The sequence below is a fragment of the Hyperoodon ampullatus genome (genome assembly GCF_949752795.1).
Source record: "Hyperoodon ampullatus genome assembly, chromosome: 6".
Classification (NCBI taxonomy): Eukaryota; Metazoa; Chordata; class Mammalia; order Artiodactyla; family Ziphiidae; genus Hyperoodon; species Hyperoodon ampullatus.
Genome location: NC_136919.1, coordinates 26,964,592 through 26,988,682, shown reverse-complemented (window position 1 = coordinate 26,988,682; position 24,091 = coordinate 26,964,592). Strand labels below are relative to the sequence as shown.

The window sequence follows — 24,091 nt, the reverse complement described above, 5'->3', positions numbered from 1 at the left end:
GGTAATTCTTGGAATATTTCGAACTTTTTCATTATTATTATATTTGTTATAGTGATCTGTGATCACTGATCTTTGATGTTACTACTGTGACTCACTGAAGGCTCAGATGGTGGTTAGCATTTTTTACCAATAAAGTATTTTTTAATTAAGTTATGTGCATTTTTTTTAAAGCGTGATGCTATTGCACATTTAATAGACCACAGGTGAGAAATTGCTGTAGTGCCATTTTTCTCCTTTCCTTTAAAGACTCTAATTGAATGTATGTTAGACCTGCTTGCTGAATCTTCTACCTCTTTCTCTTGTCTTTATCTCATATCTTCCAGGTTTTAATTTTTTAGTTTTGTTCAGTTGTATTCAAACATGTATATTTGTTGAATTTGTTTTCTGTTTTTATTTTTCAGTTTTAGACTTTCTGTGCAGTTATTCCAGCATCATTTGTTGAAAAGACTATCCTTTCTCCATTGGGTTGCTTCTGCTCCTTTGTCTAAGATCATCAGTTGACTATACTTTGTAGGCCTATTTTAGAGCTCTTCCATTAACCTATATGTTTATCTGTTCTTTCACCAAAACCATGCTGTCTTGATTACTGTAGTTGTATAGTAAGTCTTGAAATTGAGTAGTATGAGTCCTCCAACTTTGTTGTGCTTCAGTCTTGGGTAGTCTAGGTTTTTGCCTTTCTGTATAAACTTTAGACTCAATTAGTTGATAACTACAAAATAACTTGCTGGGATTTTGATTGGAATTGCATTGACTCTATAGATATAATTGGGAAAAATTGTTACGTTGGTTGCTGAGATGATGCAAAACTGGGATTAAGTTTTATGTAAGAGCTGTTTTTACTTCCAGTTCACCTTTACCCTGGAAGGGAGGCCCTTAAGGGTCCAGCTTGAAGTAGGGATAATATATGAAAGTCCCCATGTTTGGCAGGCCCTGGGCTTTGTTTGACTTTTCCCTGTGAAGCCTCTAAAATGTTACTTTGTTTTTCCAGCCTTTTCTTTGGAATTGGCAGTTGCCCTCATGTCTTGCTTTATTTTAGATTTGGGTACCCAGTAAATGTTCATTATCTTGTTAGCTCTTGAATGCTTTTGAGTTGTTAAAAACTATTTCATCCAGCTTTTAAAAGTTATTTTCAGGAAGGAGATTAGTTCGAATTACCTGCTGTGTCATTGAAAATGAGAGTTTCCCCAGTGGCCTGCCTCCCTTATAGAACTGGTGGTCGGCTTATTTAGACTTCAGAATTTTGTATAAATTATTGGAGGAGCAGGATGAATTCTCCCAAGTTTGCGGTGTCGACTGAGACCTTCCAGACAGTAATAGATTATGTTGCTTGAGGTAAACTTAGGTAGATCTTGGAAAGCTCTACCTTTGTTGAAGAAATGTTGCAATTGAGTTTTTGTGTGGTCTAGTTAGTGTAAAATGTGCCTTGGTTTTGGGTGCTGAGCAGTTTGGCAAAGAGAACCTACTAGTAATTTTGGGTTTGTGGTATAGATTGCTAGTTGTCTGTCTCAGCTTTCATTCATTCATTCTCCCCTCTCTTAGTGATGGAATTTCCAGGTTTTAGCTGGGCATATGACTACACAAAATAAAAACTAGATTTCCTAACTTCTTTTGTAGTTAGGAGTGGTCATGTGGGTAATTTCTATTTAAATAGCTCAGACTCCTCCCTCCAGTGTCAGACTTATACATTGAGTTGTTTGATGGCCATCTCTGCCTGGATTTATACCAGAGACACTTTAAGCTCAGTATGTTAAAAGTAGAATTTATCTTCTGGATATTTGTTTCTCTCTGCTACTTCATCTCCATTTCCCAGTCAGCAGTGCTAGAACCCTCGATTCTTCCAATCCTCATCATCCCAGAACTCACATACATGTATACATTTAAGCAGACTTCAAATCCAGCTAATTTTTATTCTTCCTAAATGTCCCCCTTTCTCCCAGTCTGTACCAACATTGGTTCTTGCACTTGTCGTGTCTTGCCTGAATTGCTCAAATAGACATACAACTGCTTCTTTGTTTAGAGTCTTGTAACTCTGATTTTTTCTTTTCCATCTGCAGAATTATACATCTGAAACAACTTTTCAACCATGTTACTCCTGTGCCTGCAGAGTTGATTTCAGTGTCCTTAGCCTTCAACTCTTTGTTATCTGGTCCCATTTTACTTTTTTAGGCTCACTTGTCATTCCTAGCCCTACATTTGATCCCCTGATAGCACCAAATTTTAAAAATTTTCCTTCCCATGTATTTGTGCTTCCTTACTACTATGTCCTTGCATGCCTAATCCAGGATTAACTTTTTCTTTTAAAATAAGTTAGTTTGAGGTTTTTAAAAATTTTAATCAACTGTAAATATTTCTGAACATGAAAATAGACCCTGCTGTTGAATACATTGTAGCCTGAAATAAGTATTTATATCATAAGTTGCAAATTTTGTTTTTGTTAAGATATTCTATTTAAAGTGTTTTTTTTTTTTGAAATTTCTTTGAAGCTTTGAAAGAAATGTGTTTTATTTGGCTAGAAAAAAGTGATTTTAGTATGTGAGTCATAAAATTAAGTAATTTCAGAATAGTGCTTATCTGGACCAGTCTCCTATTTCACACATAAGGAAATTGTGGCCGGGAGAAATTAGTGTTTCTGTTAAGTCAAACTGAGTTAGAAGCAAAATCAAGGTCTACTGTGACCTCCATCCTAATATAAGTATCTGCTTAAAGAAAATCTTCCAGGTGTGTTGAGGTTTTCAAGTTTTCTTACCTCCAAGTTACATCTAGGATTACCAGGCAATGTTAAAAGAGCCTGTACTTTTTGTGTGAATAGCAACTTGGGTAATGAACTGAACAATATGCATTCTTTATGCCTTAACAAACCTGATTTCATAATGAATGGTTTATTTACAAAACAGTGGCTTTATATTCCCGCCTTCTTGGCAGTTTATCCTAGGAGGAATATTTTTTGACCCACTGATTATTTTAAGTATTCTAAGTTAAGGAGGCATGGTAGATACAACACTTAGAGATGTGTGTGTCTCTGTTTGTTTTTAGCATCAAGCATTGCACGATTCTCTCCAATAATGTAGATCATCTCTTACTGAATTTAACACTGTCTGATATCATGGTCTCCCTGGCAAATGCCTCAACTTTGCAGAAGGATTCCAATTGGATAGAAATGATAAGGAAATTTGTAACAGAGACCCTTGAAGATGGCTTTAGGCTAAATAGTAAGCAGCTGAACAGATTGCTTGGGGTCTCGTGGAGGTTAATGCAGATACAACCAAACAGAGGTAGGTGTTACTGCTTTGTCCTTATTTAAGAGGAGCTCTTATGCATGCTATTTAGAGTCTAGCTTTGAGTTGATGACTTTCAAACATTTCACGTAGTCAAGTTACTTACATTCAAGCCATGAAAGGCAGCTAGCATAATTATAAAGGAATATCTACTTGAACACTGAAATCTTTTATGGCTCAGAGCATCCCTTTCTCAGTGGGTAGGTCCACTCTGAAGTTAATTGGTAGGATTTCTACTAGATTACAGAGTTGGAGTGAAAGGAGGTAGCTGTTATTAAGATGAAATGACAGTGAATCTAATGATGAAGAAATACCCTCTTCTGATGTAATTTGACTAGAAATTGATGAATCCTGCTTATCTTTTTACCTTTCTTGTAGCTTGAATTTATGTCGCATTAAGTCAGTTTTTAGTATGACTTACTAATTCTTTTCATTCAGAAACAGAGCTTTCCTGTTTGGTTTCCAGCTTATCTACCTTTCTAGTCTGGTTTTTGTCTTCCCTGCCTAGGTTTGTTGTCTCTTAGGAAAATTTACTCTGCAGTCTCTGGTTGGCTTGACTTTTGTATTAGTCAGGCTATTACTGTAGGATTTTGACAGTAGTCATCAGTTTGTGTCTAAGGTCTGCTTTGTCATAGGAGCAAAGTAAAGTACTTCCGTGCTTTTTAGAATTAGGGGGCTGCTGAAGAAACATTTTGAATCATATGCAGTTTTTTTCTTTTTTTTTTTTTAGAGGCTACGGAGTCACTTATTAAGGCAGTTTATACATTGTATCAGCAGAGAGGCCTTCTCCTTCCAGTTCGGACTCTGTTGCTGAAGTTTTTCAGTAAAATCTATCAAAAAGAAGAACTGAGATCTTACAGAGTCAGGTAAAGTTTCCTTTGTTATTTTGCCTTTCTTTTTCTCACCAAGTTATTTTGTAGTCTTTTTAAATAATAGACTAGATGGGGTGATTAAATCTTTGGAGAAATTCACTCTTTATATCCTGTTTGGTTGCATTTAAGAAAAGAGAAGAAATTTAATTTTATAAAGAAGCATACGTAATAGTGCCAGTAATCTTTATATGCATAAATGAGCAGATAAAAGTCTCTTTGAGCATATATTTCCACTTGTCCACTTAACAGCTAAAGGGCATTTGGAACAACCTGTAGCAGCCTCAGCCTTTTCTTTTGCCTCCCATAAAAATTATGGAGGTTTAACAGCTGGTCCTTAGTGACATATTTGAGACATATGGTATAAGAATGAGGGCAGTAGAAGAGGAGGTGTGAAATGGGTGAAGGGGATTAAGAGGTACAAACTTAGTTATAAAGTAAATAAGCCACGGGGATGTAATATATAGCATAAGGAATAATAATAATACTGTAATAACTTTGTATGGGGACAAATGGTGACTTATCATGGTGATCATTTGTAATGTATGCATATGTCAAATTATTATGTAGTATATACCTGAAACTAACATATAATACTGTATGTTAAAAATATTTCAGTAGATTTTTTAAAAATGAGGGCAGTAAAAGATGAGAAGGTTTCTGGCTTAGTTTGGTGCTACCAGATGAAATAGACAACACAAAGAATAGAACTAAGGAATCAGGTTTTTGATATGGTGGGTTTGAGGTTTATTTGGGATAGTCGGGAAGAGATGTTTGGGTGGAACATAGAGATTTGGGATACGTAGGTGGTGGTTAGAACGTATTTGAGTCTTTACTGTAAGTCAGGTGCTTTTCTTAATCTCGATACTCATACTTTGAAGTGTAGGTACTATTGGCTTCTGTCTTAACAGAAGGAAATGGATTCTTAGGTTAAATAATCTGGTGAGTGTCACGCAACTAAGGGCAGTGGAACTGAGACTTAAGTTCAGGTCTGTCTGACTACAAAGGTCATGCTTAAGTCACTAAGGGGGACAGCAAAAGTGATTGCTGTTACCTGAGTAAGGAGACATTAGAACATTAGCAAGTATATAAAAGAACTGAAATATGAAATAACACAAGTTTGAAGTCATTTAATGTGGCGGCACCCTACACTGAATGCATCAATGACTTAAAATAGTGTAATAATTAACGCTAATTAGTATAAATAGTTCACGAAGAGTTAAGTAGTGTCTCTGTCCTTTAAGATAAAAATACAGTTTACATACTGCCTGCTGCAAATCACATGAACTTTTAATATAGTGGGTAAAACTTTAGAAACTGCTATAGCTAAATAAATGATGCCGGCCATCTTGTAGGCTCTCACATGTTTAAATAAGTAAATGTGGTGTTATTGGTAGATGATTTGTCACTTTGTGTGGTGTTTTAAGTTTAAAATATTCTGTGTTTAAATTTATTCCCCTTGTCTTTGAAAATTACGCTTTATTTCGTTCTTCCTTGGCCTTAGGTATCGTAGTAAAGTGTTATCCCGTTGGTTGGCTGGTTTACCATTGCAACTTGCTCATCTTGGCTCCCGAAACCCTGAGCTCTCAACACAGCTTATTGACATTATTCATACTGCTGCAGCACGAGCAAATAAAGAATTACTAAAAAGTTTACAAGTTAGTGCTCTCCGAATCTATGGTAAGAGTTTTGTTTAACTATGTAAGTAATAATTGGTCTACCCCAATTTAGGAAAGACGTTTCAAAGGGGAGCTCTTTAGGTTTGCTTTTCCTTTAAATTAATTATACCATGGGAAAATTAACAAAACATCAAACAGTAAATTCATTTTCACTAGTATTATCTATTAGAATAGTTCTAGAAATTAATGGTTATAGATGCTTCTTGCATTCTTTTTTTTAAATGTATGTATTTTTGTCTGCTTTGGGTCTATGTTGCTGTGTGCGGGCTTTCTCTAGTTGCAGCGAGCGGGGGTTACTCTTCGTTGTGGTGCGCAGGCTTCTCATTGTGGTGGCTTCTCGTTGCAGAGCGTGGGCTGTAGGCACGCAGGCTTTAGTAGTTGTGGCACTCGGGTTCAGTAGTTGTGGCTCGTGGGCTCTAGAGCGCAGGCTCAGTAGTTGTGGCGCACGGGCTTAGTTGCTCTGCAGCATGTGGGATGTTCCCAGACCAGGGATTGAACCCGTGTCCCCTGCATTGGCAGGTGGATTCTTAACCACTGTGCCACCAGGGAAGCCGGCTTCTTGCATTCTTAAATTGTCTTTTAAGCCACATGTTATTCACAAATTCAAAACTGATCAGGTATTTTTATAAAATTCCTTTGAGGCTTTGGTGGCAAATTTTACTTACTTAACCATAATGGGTATCTTGTATGACTTTCATCTATTAATAACTTTTTTATTCATCACTGAAACTTTCATTTTTTAAGCAAAAATATCAATAAAGCATACTGGGATATATACACGTATATAATTTATATTTATTATTGGGACGTAATTCATATACCATAAAATTTGCCATTTTACAATGTACAATTCTTTGATTTTTTAACATAGTCCCACGACTGTGCAATAGTGTTCATTATCTAATTCCAGAATATTTTTATCACCCTAAAAAGAAACTGTACCATTAGTAAGTCCCTCCCTACTTTATCCTTCCCCACCTCCTGGCAACCACTAATCTTCTTTTCTGTCTCTGTGTATTTGTCTATTCTGGACATTTTTTATAGATGGAATTATACAATATGGGTCTTTTGAGTCTGGCTTCTTTCACTTAATATACTATTTTTAGGATTCATCTATGTTGTAGCATATATCAGTACTTTATTTCTTTTTAATGTTGAGTAGTATTCCATTGTGTGGATATACCACTTATATTTATCCATTCATTAGGTGATAGACATTGGTTTGTTTCCACCTTTTGTGGGTAATATTTTAAAATCTGTATTTTTCGGTATTGCTCATATGTGGGGTGGTGTGTGTGTACACAGATAGGTCTTTGGCTTTAAGTCGATATTATAATTGTCACCGTTTGGCAAAAGTGCTTGTTTTTTACCGTTTCGCTTTGTGTCCAATCCCGTTAAACCCCATCATAGTTTTTATTTCAAATAACACATTTGAGTGTTATGAAATTAATAGAGTGTTAAACATATCTTTAAATAATGATTGTATTCAGTGTTTTATTCTAGACAATACCTTAAGCCATACATACATGCTTTGTGAAAAAACTTCTCCATGTAATTGATGTATTAGAATTCAACATAACACAGTGAAAATAATCACTTAATCTGCTTTATTAACTCTGGTTTGTATATCTTTTTTAGTTTAACTTATTTTCTTACCCCACTAGATCCACAAGAAGGCACTGTGGTGGTTCTCCCAGCAGAGTCTCAACAGCTTTTGGTCCAGCTTGTATATTTTCTACCCAGTCTGCCTGCTGATTTGCTTTCTCGGTTAAGTCGTTGCTGTATTATGGGAAGACTCAGTTCAAGTTTGGCTGCCATGCTTATCAGGATACTGCACATGAGGTAGCATGCTCAAGTGAGCTGTATTTTAAGCGTATAATCTTCCCCCCACCCTCTGTCCTTTTACTGGCAATTCATGAACTATAGAGGCTTTTAAAAATACTGCTCCTCCCTTCATTTGCTCTTAATGCAACAGTTAAAACTGTGGATACTGTTATTAGATAGAGGAAGTTCACTAGAGTAAGACTGTTTCACATTATTTGTTTAGTGACTTGTGTAGGTGGATTGGAATAAGGGTTAAAATTATCAAAAGTATGCATTAAGGGTTCAGTGGCAGGTGAGAGTACTGTGCTTAAAACCTTTGGTGTTACAAAATGGCAGTACAGATCCTTTCTGGAAGGGAGCTCAGAATTTAATGTAGCTGACGAAATAAATAAGTTTGTATACTCAGACAAGGAATCACTTGAAATATCTTTGTGTGTGTGTGTGTGTGTGTGTGTGTGTGTGGCAAAATATACATAACATAAAACTTACCATTTTAACCAGTTTTAGGTATACAGTTAAAACTGTTCAGTGGCATTAAGTACATTCATATTGTTGTGCAACCAGCACCACTATTCATCTCCAGAACTTTTCATCATCCCAAACTGAAACTCTGTACTAATCATTTCCCCTTCCCCCAGCCCCCATTTACCACTATTTTATCTTCATGATTTTGATTATTCTAGGTAACCTCATATAAATTGAATCATACAATATTTTCCTTTTGTGTTTTGCTTATTTCACTCAGTGTAACTTTTCAGGGTTCATCCATATTGTAGCATGTTTCACGGTTTCCTTTTTTAAGTCTGAATATTCGATATTCCATTGTATTCCATTATACCACATTTTGTTTATTCATCTGTTGATGGACTCTTCGTTGTTTCTACCCTTTGGCTATGGTGAATAATGCTGCTGTGAACACTGGTGTACAGATACCTGTTTGAATCCTTTTAATTCTTTTGGCTATATACCCAGAAGTGGAATTGCCAGATCATTTTAATTTTTCAAGGAACTGCCATACTGTTTTCCATAGTGACTGTACCATTTTACTCAGAAAGGTTTTATAACTAATAGTGTTTCGTATTGCGAGTGTTTAAAATATTCTTAAAAATTTCATGTCTGTATCAGGTATGGTACTTTAGTATTCAGCAATATTTGTTACTGATTGTGGCCTATGGACAGGGTCTGATACGGTTTTAGGCAGAACTGAAAATTTAAAGACTAGCTTCCTTGTGGCTTCTTGTACAGATCCCCTATCCCAGTTCAATAGGAGTAGCTCACATTATTAGTAGATTTTCTTTAGCTTTGTTTGCCAGTCTCTTCATACCAGTATGGGACATACGTTTGAATGTTGTCACCCAGAGTGTGCTTCGTAACTGATGATAACATTTGCTTTTAGCAAAAGAGAGCTGTTTGCAATGTGTTGTTTGTATGTGAAAATTCAAGGTTTATTTCTGTGTTCATGTGCATTAAAGAAAGACTTGGTCTTAATTTGAAGTACTCTAAACATTTATTAGTTTCCCATGTTTTCCTTTCTTAGAAATTAAAAAACAAAACAAAACAAAAAAACCAAAGCCCTGCTCTTTGTCTAGTGCAGCACTTAATGCTAGGCCTTTAAAGAAATATTATTTATTTTCTTATAACTTAAGTGGTTTCAAGTTAATAAAACTTCCAGTGGAGGGCACTGTTCCTTTGATATAACTACTGGAGGTTCTGTTTTAACATTCATTTAAAAGCACCTTTTGAACACTTCTTGAAATTGATTCTCTTTGGAAGCTATATTTAATATCTTTATCAGTTATGATTGACTTACGCTTAATAACTTTTGTCAAGGATTTTTTCAAAAGTTTTTTTTACTTTTTTCTTTTTGTGGATTTGTGGTGAGTATTGAGAAAATCTGTTAATTTACAAATAATGGTCATAGGGGTTTATAATTATTAAGAGCAGAATGTCATTGTAGTTAAAAGTCCACTGAGTTAAATTTTGCTTTTTAGTATTTGCACAGAGTCTGTTACTAGACTTCTCTTTCTGTAGATGTATTGTTCCTATTCAAATTAATCTCTCTTAAAAAATAAAACAAAATTGGGACTTTTCAACTTTCTCAGGCCAGTGGCGTTATTATTGTATGACTTTTCCTAGATTTAGAATTTAAGAATATTTCCTTAGAAATAACCTGGGTTATTTCATATGTTTAGTTTTCTCTTCAAAATATCCCTTTCTGTCCCTGATCATGACTATAAACTAACCAGCTTTTTCATTATCTCCCACCTGTACTATTACAGCAAGTAGTCTTGCTTCTTAGTCCCATCTATTTTGTGCACTGTTGCCAGATTAATTTTCCTGAAATGTTCCTTTAATCATTTCTGATTTTCATCTGTTACATTAATTGGACTGTGAGATCTAGTTCACTTCAGGTACTGTAGTTCTGATATTCTGCTGTCTCTATCTGAGAGACTTGAAGAGCAGGTTACCAGCAAAGAATATCAGTGTGTTCCATGTGTGAAAAACTCATCAGCTAAAATACCGTTGGTGTTCATTTTATCTTTTAAAAAGTGTACTTAGAATTCCTGCTCCTACCTTTTTTACCATCTACTTAGAGCTTTTTTGAGTTTGATTTTTTCCCCCCATCTGTGTTGTTCTACTGGCCTTTACTCATTCCTTATCCTCTCTGCTCCTAGTTTATTTACAGCTGGGTTGGGGAACATAAGACGTAAATGTGGAAAGGTAATCTACACTGTGAGATAAAAATAGCAGAGAAGGGAGAAGTTCTTGGACTAAGAAATTTGGCTTGGTTTTTTTTTTGTGTGTGTGTGTGTGTGTGTTCATGCATGTGGTACGTGGGCCTCTCACTGTTGTGGCCTCTCCCATTGCGGAGCACAGGCTCTGGACGCGCAGGCGGCCATGGCTCACGGGCCCAGCCACTCCGTGGCATGTGGGATCTTCCCAGACCGGGGCACGAACCCGTGTCCCCTGCATCGGCAGGCAGACTCTCAACCACTGCGCCACCAGGGAAGCCCCTGGCTTGGTTTTTAAGTAGAGTGAATATGTGAGCTGGACTGCCAGGAACGGTTCTGGTTTACTTCTTTTGTCCCAGCACGTTTAGTAATAGCATCCCCTTTTACTCTCAGAAGTGTTCTGGCTTGCACAGTATATATATTCATCATCATTTTAAGGACAGTGTGATGTATTGCTTGTCTTTTGTCCAAACTAGACTCTTAAATGGATTTCCTACCCCCTTTAGCCACTGGATGGCACAGTTTTCACTGGGTTCGAGAGGATATTAGTTTGTTTTCTAATCATCATTTTGTACTCCTTTCCATTGAGCATCTCTGATGTTTTATAGACCCCTAGCTTGTGATATTGCCTCCATAGTCCTTTGCTTATTGTGGGAATGATAATCAGAAGAGTGTTTCCATTATTTTGAACTCCCCAACTTTTAAGAATGTTAATGATAAATACAATTATTTCATAGGTAAAAAAATTTTAGTGCTTCTAGTTGAATTAGAAATCCCTAATTTTGTGTGACATTTATTCAGATTTCTGTGATAAAAATTTGTAGTCTCAGCTTGTTGGATCTGATCATTCTCAGCTTTTTTTTTTTTTTTTTGGCTATATCCATGGTTGACATTTGCTCTCTTCCTTCTTAGACTTACCTTGAAGAGAGTTTTTAAAGGAGTCACTAGAAACTGATCTTATAGCAGCAACCAGATAATCCTCATTTAATGAGAAGCTGCTGTACATTCAGCTATTCCCTGGAGTCCCCTACCAGTACTTCAGCCACAATATTGTGAAGTAGACCTAGTTACAACTTTGAAAAGAATAGGAACACATAGTTATCTTAGAGTGGCTTTAAATTGAAGTATTCTTTGCCTAATTAATACACTGTTGCTTAGGTAGGAAGCAGGAACTTGTTTAAACTTAACTCATTTATGTAAGCAAGGTAAGACTTTATAAAAATCAAGCAGTAAATACATAGCAGCTGAACGTACTACTGAAAAGCAAAACTTTATCTTGGCTCCTTGAGTCTGATTTTCAAGTGGTGTGGAAAATTTTTTAAGTTTGTAAGATATTTGTGGACCAATTACGCTTTTCAGTGAAACTTTACATAAATATAAGTAAGTTAGAAGTTACATTTTCCATATTGTGGTACTTGAATCCTTATATATAAAGTTAACACATACTGTGGATTTTGTTTAAGCTATTAAATTAGACTTGTTTTCAGTAAAGAAAAATGGTTATATATACTGTGCTTTATTCTTGAGTCTTCAAGTGGTCACTTCTCGTAATAGTTCTCCCATTGTTCATTATAGATCATCATTTTCTGGATGGAAGTCTTCAGTTAAAGACTGGTTGATGAGTGATGTGGACTATTTCAGCTTCTTATTTTCAACACTCACAGGTAACCACATTGATCTGCCAAGTTAAGGAAAGGAAAAAAGCCTAGTATGAAGATTCTCCTGAGATTTACTCTCATACCTGTTTGGCTCTAAGTTTTGAACCCCATTGCATACTTCAAAAAGTTGATGCACAGAATATCCATTTTAAACATGTTTGAAATGTTTAACATGATAGGAAGAATATCAGATTTCAATTAGCCATTTTTTGCATTCCATTGACCTCAAAGCAAAATTAGTAAAATGAGTCTAGAAATGTTATAAGTTTGATTTCTAAGTATTATTACTATTGTTTTAAATGATGTACTGTCTCAGTATTTTTGTTTTGTACTTGGATGATGAAGATGAGAATCTTTGAAATTTTCTGAAGACTTGAAATTTGGAGAATTAATTAATATGTTAAGTCAGAATCCAAAAAAACTTGACAGGTTCTGATAAGGAGCTGAATCTAGCAAGATAAATATTATATAAACGATAAAAGTAGACTCCTACACGTTTATTTGATCGTTTTGGATGTACACATTTGAGTTGGAGGTGAAGGCTTTATGTTTTAATAGTAGTACTAGTCAAAAAGTTTAGTGGTTTTAGGAAACTCATTAGGAATCAGTAGTGGGGTGTGGCTTCCAAACTAGATGATGACTCTCTAGGGCGTGTTCACGGAAATATAGTGATCTGAAACCATCAAAGCAGGTAGCTAGGGTCAGACCACATTGCAAGTATTCTGATCATTCCAAGAGCTATCTTTCAGGAGGGACTTCGGCAAGTTGTCTGTATAGGTCAGGCCAAGTGTAATAGAGGTGGTAAGAGAATCAGAAATTTTATTATGTAAGGTATGGTTGAAGGAACTGCATTATCGAAAAAAAAGACTTAGGAGGGATGGAGTAGTTTTAAAACATTCGAAGGGCTATTATGTAAGAGAATAATAGAGTTTGGTATATGTATGAATGAGTATATTATTTTACTTGTTCAATAGCTTTATTAAACCTACCATTAATTAGAACGATTATGCCTTTCACAGTTATTTAAGTAAAGGTGGTAATGCCCCCAATATTAGGGGTAAAACCTGTTTCTTGCTGTATTACAGGTTGAGTCAGGTTACATCCTTTGTGAACATAATTATATGAATTTTACTACATTACATTGCTAACATTTCATTTTTAAAAATACTACACATGAAATACAGAAATTCAGAGGATACAGGTAACTTAAAGAAGAATTTAACTTGAAGATACATGTCACCTGTTTTTAAAAAATTAATAAAGAATGTCACGGGCTTCCCTGGTGGCGCAGCGGTTGAGAGTCCACCTGCCGATGCAGGGGACACGGGTTCGTGCCCCGGTCCTGGCAGATCCTACATGCCACGGAGTGGCTGGGCCCTTGAGCCATGGCCGCTGAGCCTGTGCTCCGCGATGGGAGAGGCCACAACAGTGAGAGGCCCACGTACCGCAAAAAAAAAAAAAAAAAAAAAAAAAAGAATGTCACTTGCCTTGTGCTTTATTTATTTATTTATTTATTTATTGGCTTTCTTTATACCCAAATTAGGATTTTCAAAAGAGGAGCTGACTTGGCTTCAGAGCCTTCGAGGAGTTCCTCATGTCATCCAGACGCAGCTTTCCCCTGTGCTGCTTTACCTTACTGACTTGGATCAATTTTTACACCATTGGGACGTAACAGAGGTAATTGTCCATTTTAAAAGAAACTCATAATTATTGGAATTCAGTTAATCAACCACCAACAGTTGCTGTATGTTAGGGTTGCTTTGTGTAAGATGCTTTCAGAGATTCAGAGTAGTATAAAACCCAATCCATGTTCTGAAAGTGCTTGTGATCCTTGCATAGGAGATGTATGTTTCTAAAAGAGTATTTTCATTATAAGTTATACCAATACAATAGAATAAATTAGCAGTTTGAACTATAGAGACAAATTTATTTTATTTTGTCTAGCATAGGGAAGAAAGGATGGATCCATCTATGGAAAAGAGGAAAGGCTTCATAGAAAAGGAAGAATTTGACTTAGGTATTGAAGGATGAATAAGAGTTAGGGTAGGATTTGGTATCCTGAAGGTGGGTTTTTCTAATCAGAAAAGATTATTTAGAATTTCCTTTGGTTTTAAGAATTAGTATGTAGTTTATCAGAGTTAAATTTTAAACCCTAATTTCTCCTTGAATTTTTAAGTTCAACTTACAAATCTTATTTTTTAGATAAATATAGTAAATTTAAGCAATCATTTTAAAGGGAGACTTTGATTATATTTTATTCCTTTTACAAACTATTTAAAACTTTAAAACTGTTTAAATAACTTAATATATTCACTATTAGTCAAGTACAGTTTTTTGACAAATCTTCACAAATGTTACAGTAAATCTTAAATATCTAATAAATTTATATAAGTATGATAAATCTTAATATCTTTAAGTTTCGGTACTGTTTGTAGTGAAATTCAAATTAAAACCACAAGTCTAAATTAATTATTGATATGTTTTAAATTGGAATTACAGGGCTGATCTTTTACCCTAATAGTCAAAATTGTCTTCTGTGTTACAAATATGTAAACTTAAATACGTAAAAACATCCTAACTGTTAATACTAAGGATTTGAGTCTCTAAAAACATGTATCTATTAGTTAATTTCTGTTGTTTATTTCTTCAGTTTCTTTCCTTGCATTGGAAAGGTACTTGCCCGGTAGGAATGCCATTGTGTCATCCCAAATAATTTTGGTTTGAACCTTGCAAGTTCTGAGGTTATGTTCTCTGCTGGCCAGTTTTTTTTTAATGATTCAGAAGGTTTCTGGTTAGGACACTGACTATTCTTTTCTTGTAACTCCTAATTGCTAGGCCATAAGCCTTTTTTATTTTTAAAACCGCTTTGTCAGTGTTCTCAACAAGGTAGTCTCTAGAACCTACATCTGTTTTGTTGCTATACCAATTGATTTTATTAAAATCAACTGATCTATTTACTACTTCTTTCATTCTGTTCCTGAATACTCTTCATGTTCTTCCTGTCCCTTAGGGCTATACCTTTTGTAGATGTTCAACACATTTCTCTCATGGTTTTGTTTGACTCTGATCACAATACTTAAGTCATGCCAATGACACTTTGTTCTTTTTATTACCCTGGTGCCTATATATATGAACATATATAGGCTCTCAAAAAATAGTGGATTTAAAAAAGTGAAAAATAATGAATTGGGTAACCAACCTAATTATTTAATATCTGAAATTTTATATTAATCCATAGTAAGTGAAGAGAGCTAAGAAAGACTGAGATTGAGGCCTTGAATACTAGATTGGGAAGTTTAGGTTTGCCAACAGTAGTATTGGTAGTTGTTTTGTAGGACAGACTGTTTCTAATGTTTTTAAACTGTATCATGCTGTATTGGAAAAACCATTGTATGGGGATAAGTGGGCCCCAGATTCCTGGCATAGATTTGTTAGTGTCTAGTTTGGTAACTTGGACAACTCCATTAATCTTTCTCTGACAATTACATTATCTGTGTAAAGCCAAGACACAGTTGTCATGAAAATGTGATCAGTTGTATTTCTGAGTGTACATTTGGCAAGAACATGTATTAAACTTCAAGGTTGCTGTCTTTGAAATGTTAAGACATATATTAGGAAAAATCTGAAAGTTTTGGGTTTAGTTTTTGAAGTTCTTAAGTGAAGATTTCAGTTTTATTTTGGATAAAATTTGCCATATTTAAGTTGGCCTCTTCATGTGAAATTATTTGAAATATATAGTTTTTGACAGCCTTAGTATAAAAATTTATTTTTCAAATTTTTTGTTTTTGGAGTAGGTATTATCACAAAGTACAATTTAGAAGAATAGAAGGATAATAGTAAAAAGTGTTCCTCCATTCCCTATCTCCCAGCCATCCGTTTTCCCTCCCTAGTTTCTAAATGTAGTCTTTTTTAAAAAAATTTTTATTGGAGTATAGTTGCTTTACAGTGTTGTGTTAGTTTCTGCTGTACAGTAAAGTGAATCAGTTATACGTATACATATAACCCCTCTTTTTTAGATTTCCTTCCCATTTAGGTCACCACAGAGCATTGAGTAGAGTTCCCTGTGCTATACAGTAGGTTCTCATTAGTTATCTAGTTTATACACAGTAGTGTATATATGTCAATCCCAATCTCCCAGTTCATCCCACCCTCCCTCCCCACCTTGATATCCCTAAGTTTGTTCTCTACATCCGTGTCTCTGTTTCTGCTTTGCCAATAAGTTCATCTGTACCATTTTTCTAGATTCCACATAAAGCAATATTATATATTTGTTTTTCTGACTTAGTTCACTCTGTATGACAGTCTCTCGGTCTATCCATGTCTCTGTAAATTTCATTCCTTTTTATGGTTAAGTAATATTCCATTGTATACATGTACCACATCTTCTTTATCCATTCCTCTGTTGATGGACATTTAGGTTGCTTCTGTGTCTTGGCTGTTGTAAATAGTGCTGCAGTGAACATTGGGGTGCATGTATCTTTTTGAATTATGGCTTTCTCCAGCTATGTGCCCAGGAGTGGTATTGCTGGGTCATATGGTAGTTTTGTTTTTAGTTTTTTGAGGAACCCCCATATTGTTCTCCATAGTGGCTGTACCAATTTACGTTCCCACCAACAATGTGTAAGGGTTTCCTTCACATCCTCTCCAGCATTTATCATTTCTAGGTTTTTTGATGATGGCCATTCTGACTGGTGTTAGGTGATACCTCATCTAAATGTATTCTTTTAGGTAACTTCTGTGTCATCACAAATGATTACATGTATTCTTTTAGTTTTCTCCTTTTATAGAAATAACATACTCTGTACACTGATTTGGATCTTGCAGTTTTCACTTAGTATATATATATATTTTTAAAATTTCTTAATATTTAATTAATTAATTTATTTATTTACTTATTTTTGGCTGCATCGGGTCTTTGTTGCTGTGTGTGGGCTTTCTCTAGTTGTGGCGAGCGGGGGCTACTCTTTGCTGCGGTGCACAGGCTTCTCACTGCAGTGGCTTCTCTTGTTGCGGAGCACGGGCTCTAGGCACATGGGCTTCAGTAGTTGTGGCGCATGGGCTTAGTTGCTCCGTGGCATGTGGGATCTTCCTGGACTAGGGCTCGAACCCCTGTCCCCTGCATTGGCAGGCGGATTCTTAACCACCATGCCACCAGGGAAGTTCCACACTTAGTATATTTGCGATCATTTCTTCTGAAAGAATTGTATGACCTTGCCGTTAGTGATGGAAATAGTAATTAACAGGGAAAGATCACAAAGGGAAAAGGAATCTCTAGACAGAGATACTGTTTCCAAATGGAGATATCTATTCCAGAGCCAATGAAAGGTTTTAAGGTTAATTTTATTTGTGATTTATAAAATTTTGAATGGTTTTATAAGTTATTTTTTAACTAAGTTCTGAAGGATAATAATAAAACATTAATCTAGTTTAAGAAATAGAATATTTTTCATTATTTTTGAAACCCCTATGTGCTTTTCCCCTCTCCCTTTAGAGTAACACTGTCTTAAATTTTATCATACTCTTGCTCCTTTATAGTTTTACCGTATTAGCATGTAACTCCAAACCATATTGTTTAGTTTTACATGTTATTGAACTTTTTAAAAGTGAAATATTTTTTAGTAATTTCCTTTTTTTTCATTCAGTATACTAAGATACCCATGTTAATGTGTAAGGAGTTGTTCATTCTTTTTCATTGCTGTGTAGCATTCCATTGTAATCAGATATCGATTGATTGTTTTTCATAGTTTCAGTATTTTTTTCATAGTTTCAGTATTTTTATCATTCCATTTTTATCTCTTTTGTCACGTTAGCTTTGCCTCTTATGTTTTTAACCATTTGATCTTCAAGTTAATACAACCTACCTTCTATACTGTACCGCTTCATGCCATAATGTAGTGTGTAATGATGTGTGAGGTTTTTCTTATTTTTGTTTCTCTGTATGTAATGTGTTTTTTTCTCTGCATGCTTTTTTTTTACAAGTTTTAAAGATTTTTCCTTTTATCACATTTTTTCCAGCAGTTTGATTATATTAATACCTTTTTTTTCAGTGCTTTGAAATGTCAAATAAGTAATTTTGTTCTCTTTTATTTTTAAACTATTTGCAGAGACAACACAAAATTATATAATGTTACATTTATTTTAACCTACACTTCTTCCTTCATAAGGTTACTTGTCTAAACATTTCAGTAACATTGTGCAATTTTAAACTGAGAAAAAGAACAAAGTTACAAGTGTGACAATTTATCAGGAATAGATTAAGTGACAGCTGTAACTAGAATCAGAATTAGATTATTTTAATAATTCCAGGAAGAGTATAATTTACAAAATACATTTGAATGATGTTAGGAAGATAGCAGGAGGAATTATTTGCTTAGTCAAATATTTTTTTTCACTTAGTAATATTTATTTAAGGTTCCTCCATGTGTTTTCATGACTTCATAGCTCATTTCCTTTTAGCACTGAATTATATTCCATTGTCTGGTTATATCAGTTTATCCATTTACCTACTGAAGGACATCTTGATTACTTTCAAATTTTGGCAGTTGTGAATAAAGCTGCTATAAATATCTGTGTGTAGGTTTTTGTGTAGACATAAGGTTTCAACTCCTTTGGTTAAATACTAAGGAGAGCAGTTGCTGGATCATATGGTAAGAGTGTATTTAATATTGTAAAAAACCACCAAACATATTTCCAAAGTGCTGTACCATTTTGTATTTTCACCAAGCAGTAAATGAGAGTTTCTGTTGCCCCACATCCTTGCTAGTATTTGGTATTGTCAGTGTTCCAGATTTTGGTCGTTCTGATAGGTGTGTAGTGGTATCTCATAATTGTTTTAATTTGCATTCCCCTGATAACATATGATGTGGAATGTTTTTTCATATGCTTATTTGCCATGTGTCTTCTTTGGTGAGGTGTTTGTTATGGTCTTTGGCTGATTTTAAAATTAGGTTATTTTCTTATTGTTGGATTTTAAGAGTTCTTTGAATATTTTGGATTTTTTCCTAATCTGTGGTTTATCCTTTCAGACTCTTGACATTGTCTTTCACAAAACAAAAGTTTAAAATTTTAATGACATCCAACTTATTAGTTATTTCATTCATGCATTGTGCCTTTAGTGTTGTATCTAAAAAGTCATCATACTCAGGGTCATCTACATTTTTCCTCCTTTGTTATCTTCTAAGAGTTTTATAGTTTTGTGTTTTACATTTAGGTCTGTTGGGATCCATTTTGAGTTAATTTTTGTGAAGGGTTGAAGGTCTGTGTCTAGATTCATTTTTTTTTTCATATGGATGTCCAGTTACTACAGCACCATTTGTTGAAAAGACAATCTTTGCTCCATTGTCAGAGATCAGTTGACTGTGTGGGTCTCTTTCTGTTCCATGTATTTATTTATCCTTTTGCCAGTAGCACACTGTTTTGATTACTGTAGCTTTATAGTAATTTTTGAAATTGGTTAGTGTCAGTCCTTCAAATTGTTCTTCTCCTTCAATATATATTGGCTATTCTGGGTCTTTTGCCTCTTTGTATAAACTTTAGAATCAGTTCATGGATCTCCACAAGATGACTTGGTAAGATTTTGGTTGGATTTATGTTGAATGTATAGATCATGTTGGGAAGAACTGACATCTTGACAATATTGAGTCTTCCTATCCATGAACTTGGAATATCCTCCATTTATTTAGTTCTTTGATTTTGTTCATCAGAGTTTTTTAGTTTTCTTCATATAGACCATATATATATTTTATTAGATTTATACCTAAATATTTCATTTTTGGGGGTGCTAATGTAAATCATATTATGTTTTTAATTTCAAATTCCGTTTGTTCATTGCTGATATTTAGGGAAGCGGTTTGACTTTTATATATTAATGCTGTATCCTGCAACCTTGCTATAATTGCTTATTAGTTCCAGGATTTTTTTCTGTTGATTGTTTCAGATCTTCTACAAAGATGACCATGTGATCTGTGAACAAAGACTGCCCAATGAATTTTAAATTTTAGATAATGGGTTTTTTTTATTTTAACATATTTATTGAAGTATAATTGCTTTACAATGGTGTGTTAGTTTCTGCTTTATAACAAAGTGAATCAGTTATACATATACATATATCCCCATATCTCTTCCCTCTTGCATCTCCCTCCCTCCCATCCTCCCTACCCCACCCCTCTAGGTGGTCACAGAGCCCCCAGCTGATCTCCCTGTGCTATGCGGCTGCTTCCCACTAGCTATCTGTTTTACATTTGGTAGTGTATATATGTCCATGCTACTCTCTCATTTTGTCCCAACTTACCCTTCCCCCTCTCCATATCCTCAAGTCCATTCTCTAGTAGGTCTGTGTCTGATAATGGGTTTTTTAATCTCAACTTTTTTGGTTCATCTTCTGTTTCTCTTACATTCATTTTTCTTTAACTACTTGAATATATTTGTAATAGTTGTTTTAAAGTTCTTGCCTGCTAATTCCGTCATCTCTTTTGATTGCTTGGTTATGGTTTGATTCCCCTGGTTATGTGGCACATTTTCATGTTTTTACCATGTCTGGTAGTTTTTGAGTATATATTGGACAATGGAAATTTTATATGGTGGATTTTGTTGTTTTTTAAAGAGTGTTTTGCTTTGTTCTGGCAGGTAGTCAAGTTACTTGAGTTATCACCTTTATCCTTTAGTGTCTTGTTTTTAAATTTTGTTGGGGTGGTTTATCAGAGCAAGTAACCTTTACTAAGGCAAGGATCAGCAAACTACAGCCTGTAGGCCAAATCTTGGTGGCCCTATTTTTGTGCCATCCTTGAGCTAAGAGCAGGGTTTACTTTAAATTATTTATTTATTTATTTATTTATTTATTTATTTAGGCTGTGCCGGGTCTTAGTTGTGGCATGCAGGATCTTTTTTAGTTGTGGCAGGCGAACTCTTAGTTGTGGCATGCATGCAGGATCTACTTCCCTGACCAGGGATTGAACCCAGGCCTCTTGCATTAGGAGTGTGGAGTCTTACCCACTGGACCACCAGGGAAGTCCCTGTTTACATTTTTTTGACAGTTGTTAAAACAGAAAAGAAACCAAGAATATGTGGCAGAATCTGTATGTGACCTGCAAAGCCTAAAATATTTATTTACTCTTCAGCCTTTTATAGAAAAAGTTTGCTAACTGCTGCCCTAGTGCTAATTTAGCCCTACTATTAATAGGTTCTCTTTCTGAGTATCATCTGAATGACCTGGTTGTTCTATGGAGCACTCCATGCTGGCTGGTTAGAACTCAAACATCTCTCTTCCCTGTTTGAGCTTTGGGAATTCTTTTGCTCACAACTCTGCTGCTTCTTTGGCCATGTGGAATTTCATCACCTTGTGCATGTACAGCTTTTATTCATCAACATATCTGAGGAGACTGGAGCTGTCTCTCAGGCAAAGAGGATAAGAATTTGGCTTTGTCAAATGGCCTCTCTTGGAGGACAGAGAATCCATTCAACCTTTTGACCATCTTGCTGAGCTGAATTGAGAAAATAGGAGACTCAAGAGGCCTCTGAGGGGCCTGATCCCCTCCAGCATTTCCCAGATTCTTAAGCTGCAAAAGCAGAGGGGCTTAAAAGCTAAGCCAGTAACCTCTGTGACTCATGGTCCTAAGGAAACAATGATTAGTTTAAGTTGCTGGCCTGGAAGTGGGTTGGGTCTTCAGTGTACACATAAGCTCTCATTGCAGACTCTTTTTTTTCTTTTTATTTATTTATTTGTTTTTGGCTGCATTGGGTCTTTGTTGCTGTGTGTGGGCTTTCTCTAGTTGTAGCGAGCGGGGGCTACTCTTTGTTGTGGTGCACGGGCTTCTCATTGCGGTGGCTTCTCTTGTTGTGGAGCACAGGCTCTAGGCACTCGGGCTTCAGTAGTTGTGGCTCTAGAGAGTAGACTAAGTAGTCGTGGCACACGGGCTTAGTTGCTCTGCGGCATATGGGATCTTCCCGGACCAGGGATTGAACCCTTGTCCCCTGCATTGGCAGGCGGATTCTTAACCAGTGTGCCACCAGGGGATCCCCTCATTGCAGGCTCTTAAAGGCTGTACCTTAGTAATGGGGACACACACATACATAACATGAATATAGATTAAAGGAGAATTTCACGAAACAATTGCTGAGGACCTCTGAAAACATTGAAAACCATAAAACATTACTGAGAGATATTAAAGATGACCTAAATACATGCAGGGATATATAATGTTCATGGATTGGGAGACTCCAATATTGTACAAATAATAGCTCTCTCTAAATTAATGTATAATACAGATTCAGTGTAATCCAGATCAAAATCAGAGCAAATGTTTTTGTGGAAATTGAAAAGGTGATCCTAAAATTTATATTGAAATACAGAGGAACAAGAATAACAAGAAAGTGTTGAATAAAAATAAAGCCAGAGGGCTTGTACTATCAAATATCTATTACAAAGCCATGGTAATTAAGCAGTTAGGATAATAGGAAAAAGCAAGTGGGGCACAAAAGGACTCTGAACACAAACATGCTTCCAATACTAGGGAACTCTTGGGTGGTCTTTAGAGGCAGCTTGGTTGAAGTGAGTTTGTTCCCCCCACAAAGCATGTACGTAAAGAAATACTGGGGTAAGGAAAGAGCCCCAGAATAATGGCAGGTTGTCTATCTCTTTCTTACCGTTTTTATTATTCATTGATAATAGTTGAGACATGGCCAACAGGGGAAAGGTAAAATGTAATCTGCCAAAGGTAAATTTGACGCTTTCTTAGAACAGTTGAGCCCTGTTTTGTAGTGTGAGTATATGGAAATTTTCATTCTGTAAATATATTCTGTGATGTAATTTTATTGGGAAGTGAAAGAATCTCTAAATCTGAATTTTAGTATTTTAATAATTATAATTTCTTTCTTTTACTTGCTCTTTTCAACATTTTAATATAGCAATAAAATGATTTTATAGAAAGTGTTAGGTGCATGACATTTCTGTTTATTTCCTGATAAAATTAGGTAGAAAATACTTCAGTGTAGAAATTAAATGTACAGAACCTTCTCAAGAAAAATGAAGTTTTATATTTTTAAAAAACCCTTAATTTCCACATTATACTAAATTAGCATGCCTGTTCTGGAATTATGCAATGTGAGGTCAGGGTTCTGAAGTATGCAAGTTTTTGTTAACACTGTAATTGCAGAAGTGAGGATTGCCTGTATTTGTGTATGTTTATGTGTGTGTATACATCTATGTGTTTATATTTTTACTTACTTTTACTTTGAAACATTTTCAAACTTAGAGAAAAATTATAACTACAGGACAAAGAACTTCTGTTTTCTTAGACTATTTGACAGAATGCCTGTACCTCATACTTCAGCATACAGGCATACTTTGTTTTAAAGCACTTTGCAGATACTCTGTTTTTTACAAACTGAAGATTTGTGGCAACCCTGCATCGAGGATGTCTGTTGGTGTTCATTTTTCCAGCAGCATTTGTACACTTCATGTCTCTGTGTCACATTTTGGTAATTTTTGTAATATTTCAAACTTTTTCATTGTTACTATATTTCTTATGGTGATCTGTGATCAGTGATCTTTGACATTACTATTGTAATTGTTTTGGGGCATCACGAACCATGCCCACATGAGACGGTGAACTTAATAAATGTGTGTGTTCTGACTGTTCCACCAACCAGCCGTCCCTCATCTCTCTCCCTGTTCCCTGAAACACAATACTGCCATTAGGCCAATTAATAACCCTACAGTGGCCTATAGGTGTGTTCGAGTGAAAGGAAGAGTTGCACAACTCTTACTCTAAATCAAAAGCTAGAAATGATTATAAGCTTAGTGAGGAAGGCATGTTTAAAGCCAAGATAGGCTGAAAACTAGACCTCTCTGCCAGTTAGCCAAGTTGTGAATGCAAAAGAAAAGTTCCTGAAATTAAAAGTGCTATTTCAGTGAACACAGGAATGATAAGAAAGTGAAACAGCCTTATTGATGACATGGAGAAAGTTTGAGTGGTCTGGATAGAATATCAGACCACCTACAACATTCCCTTAAGCCAAATCTAGAGCAAAGCCCTAACTCTCTTTGATTCTATGAAG

General features: G+C 35.4%; 1 protein-coding gene across 1 annotated transcript in view; it reads left to right on the top strand.

Moving 5' to 3' along the window:
- Positions 1-24,091, top strand: part of TEX10 (testis expressed 10) — a 57,633-nt gene that overhangs the window by 19,155 nt on the left and 14,387 nt on the right. The window contains exons 6-11 of the mRNA XM_079707125.1: positions 3,034-3,272; positions 4,006-4,141; positions 5,649-5,824; positions 7,488-7,665; positions 11,955-12,043; positions 13,581-13,714. Of these exons, the coding sequence (XP_079563251.1) occupies positions 3,034-3,272; positions 4,006-4,141; positions 5,649-5,824; positions 7,488-7,665; positions 11,955-12,043; positions 13,581-13,714 (952 nt within the window). The remainder of the gene's footprint in view (positions 1-3,033; positions 3,273-4,005; positions 4,142-5,648; positions 5,825-7,487; positions 7,666-11,954; positions 12,044-13,580; positions 13,715-24,091) is intronic.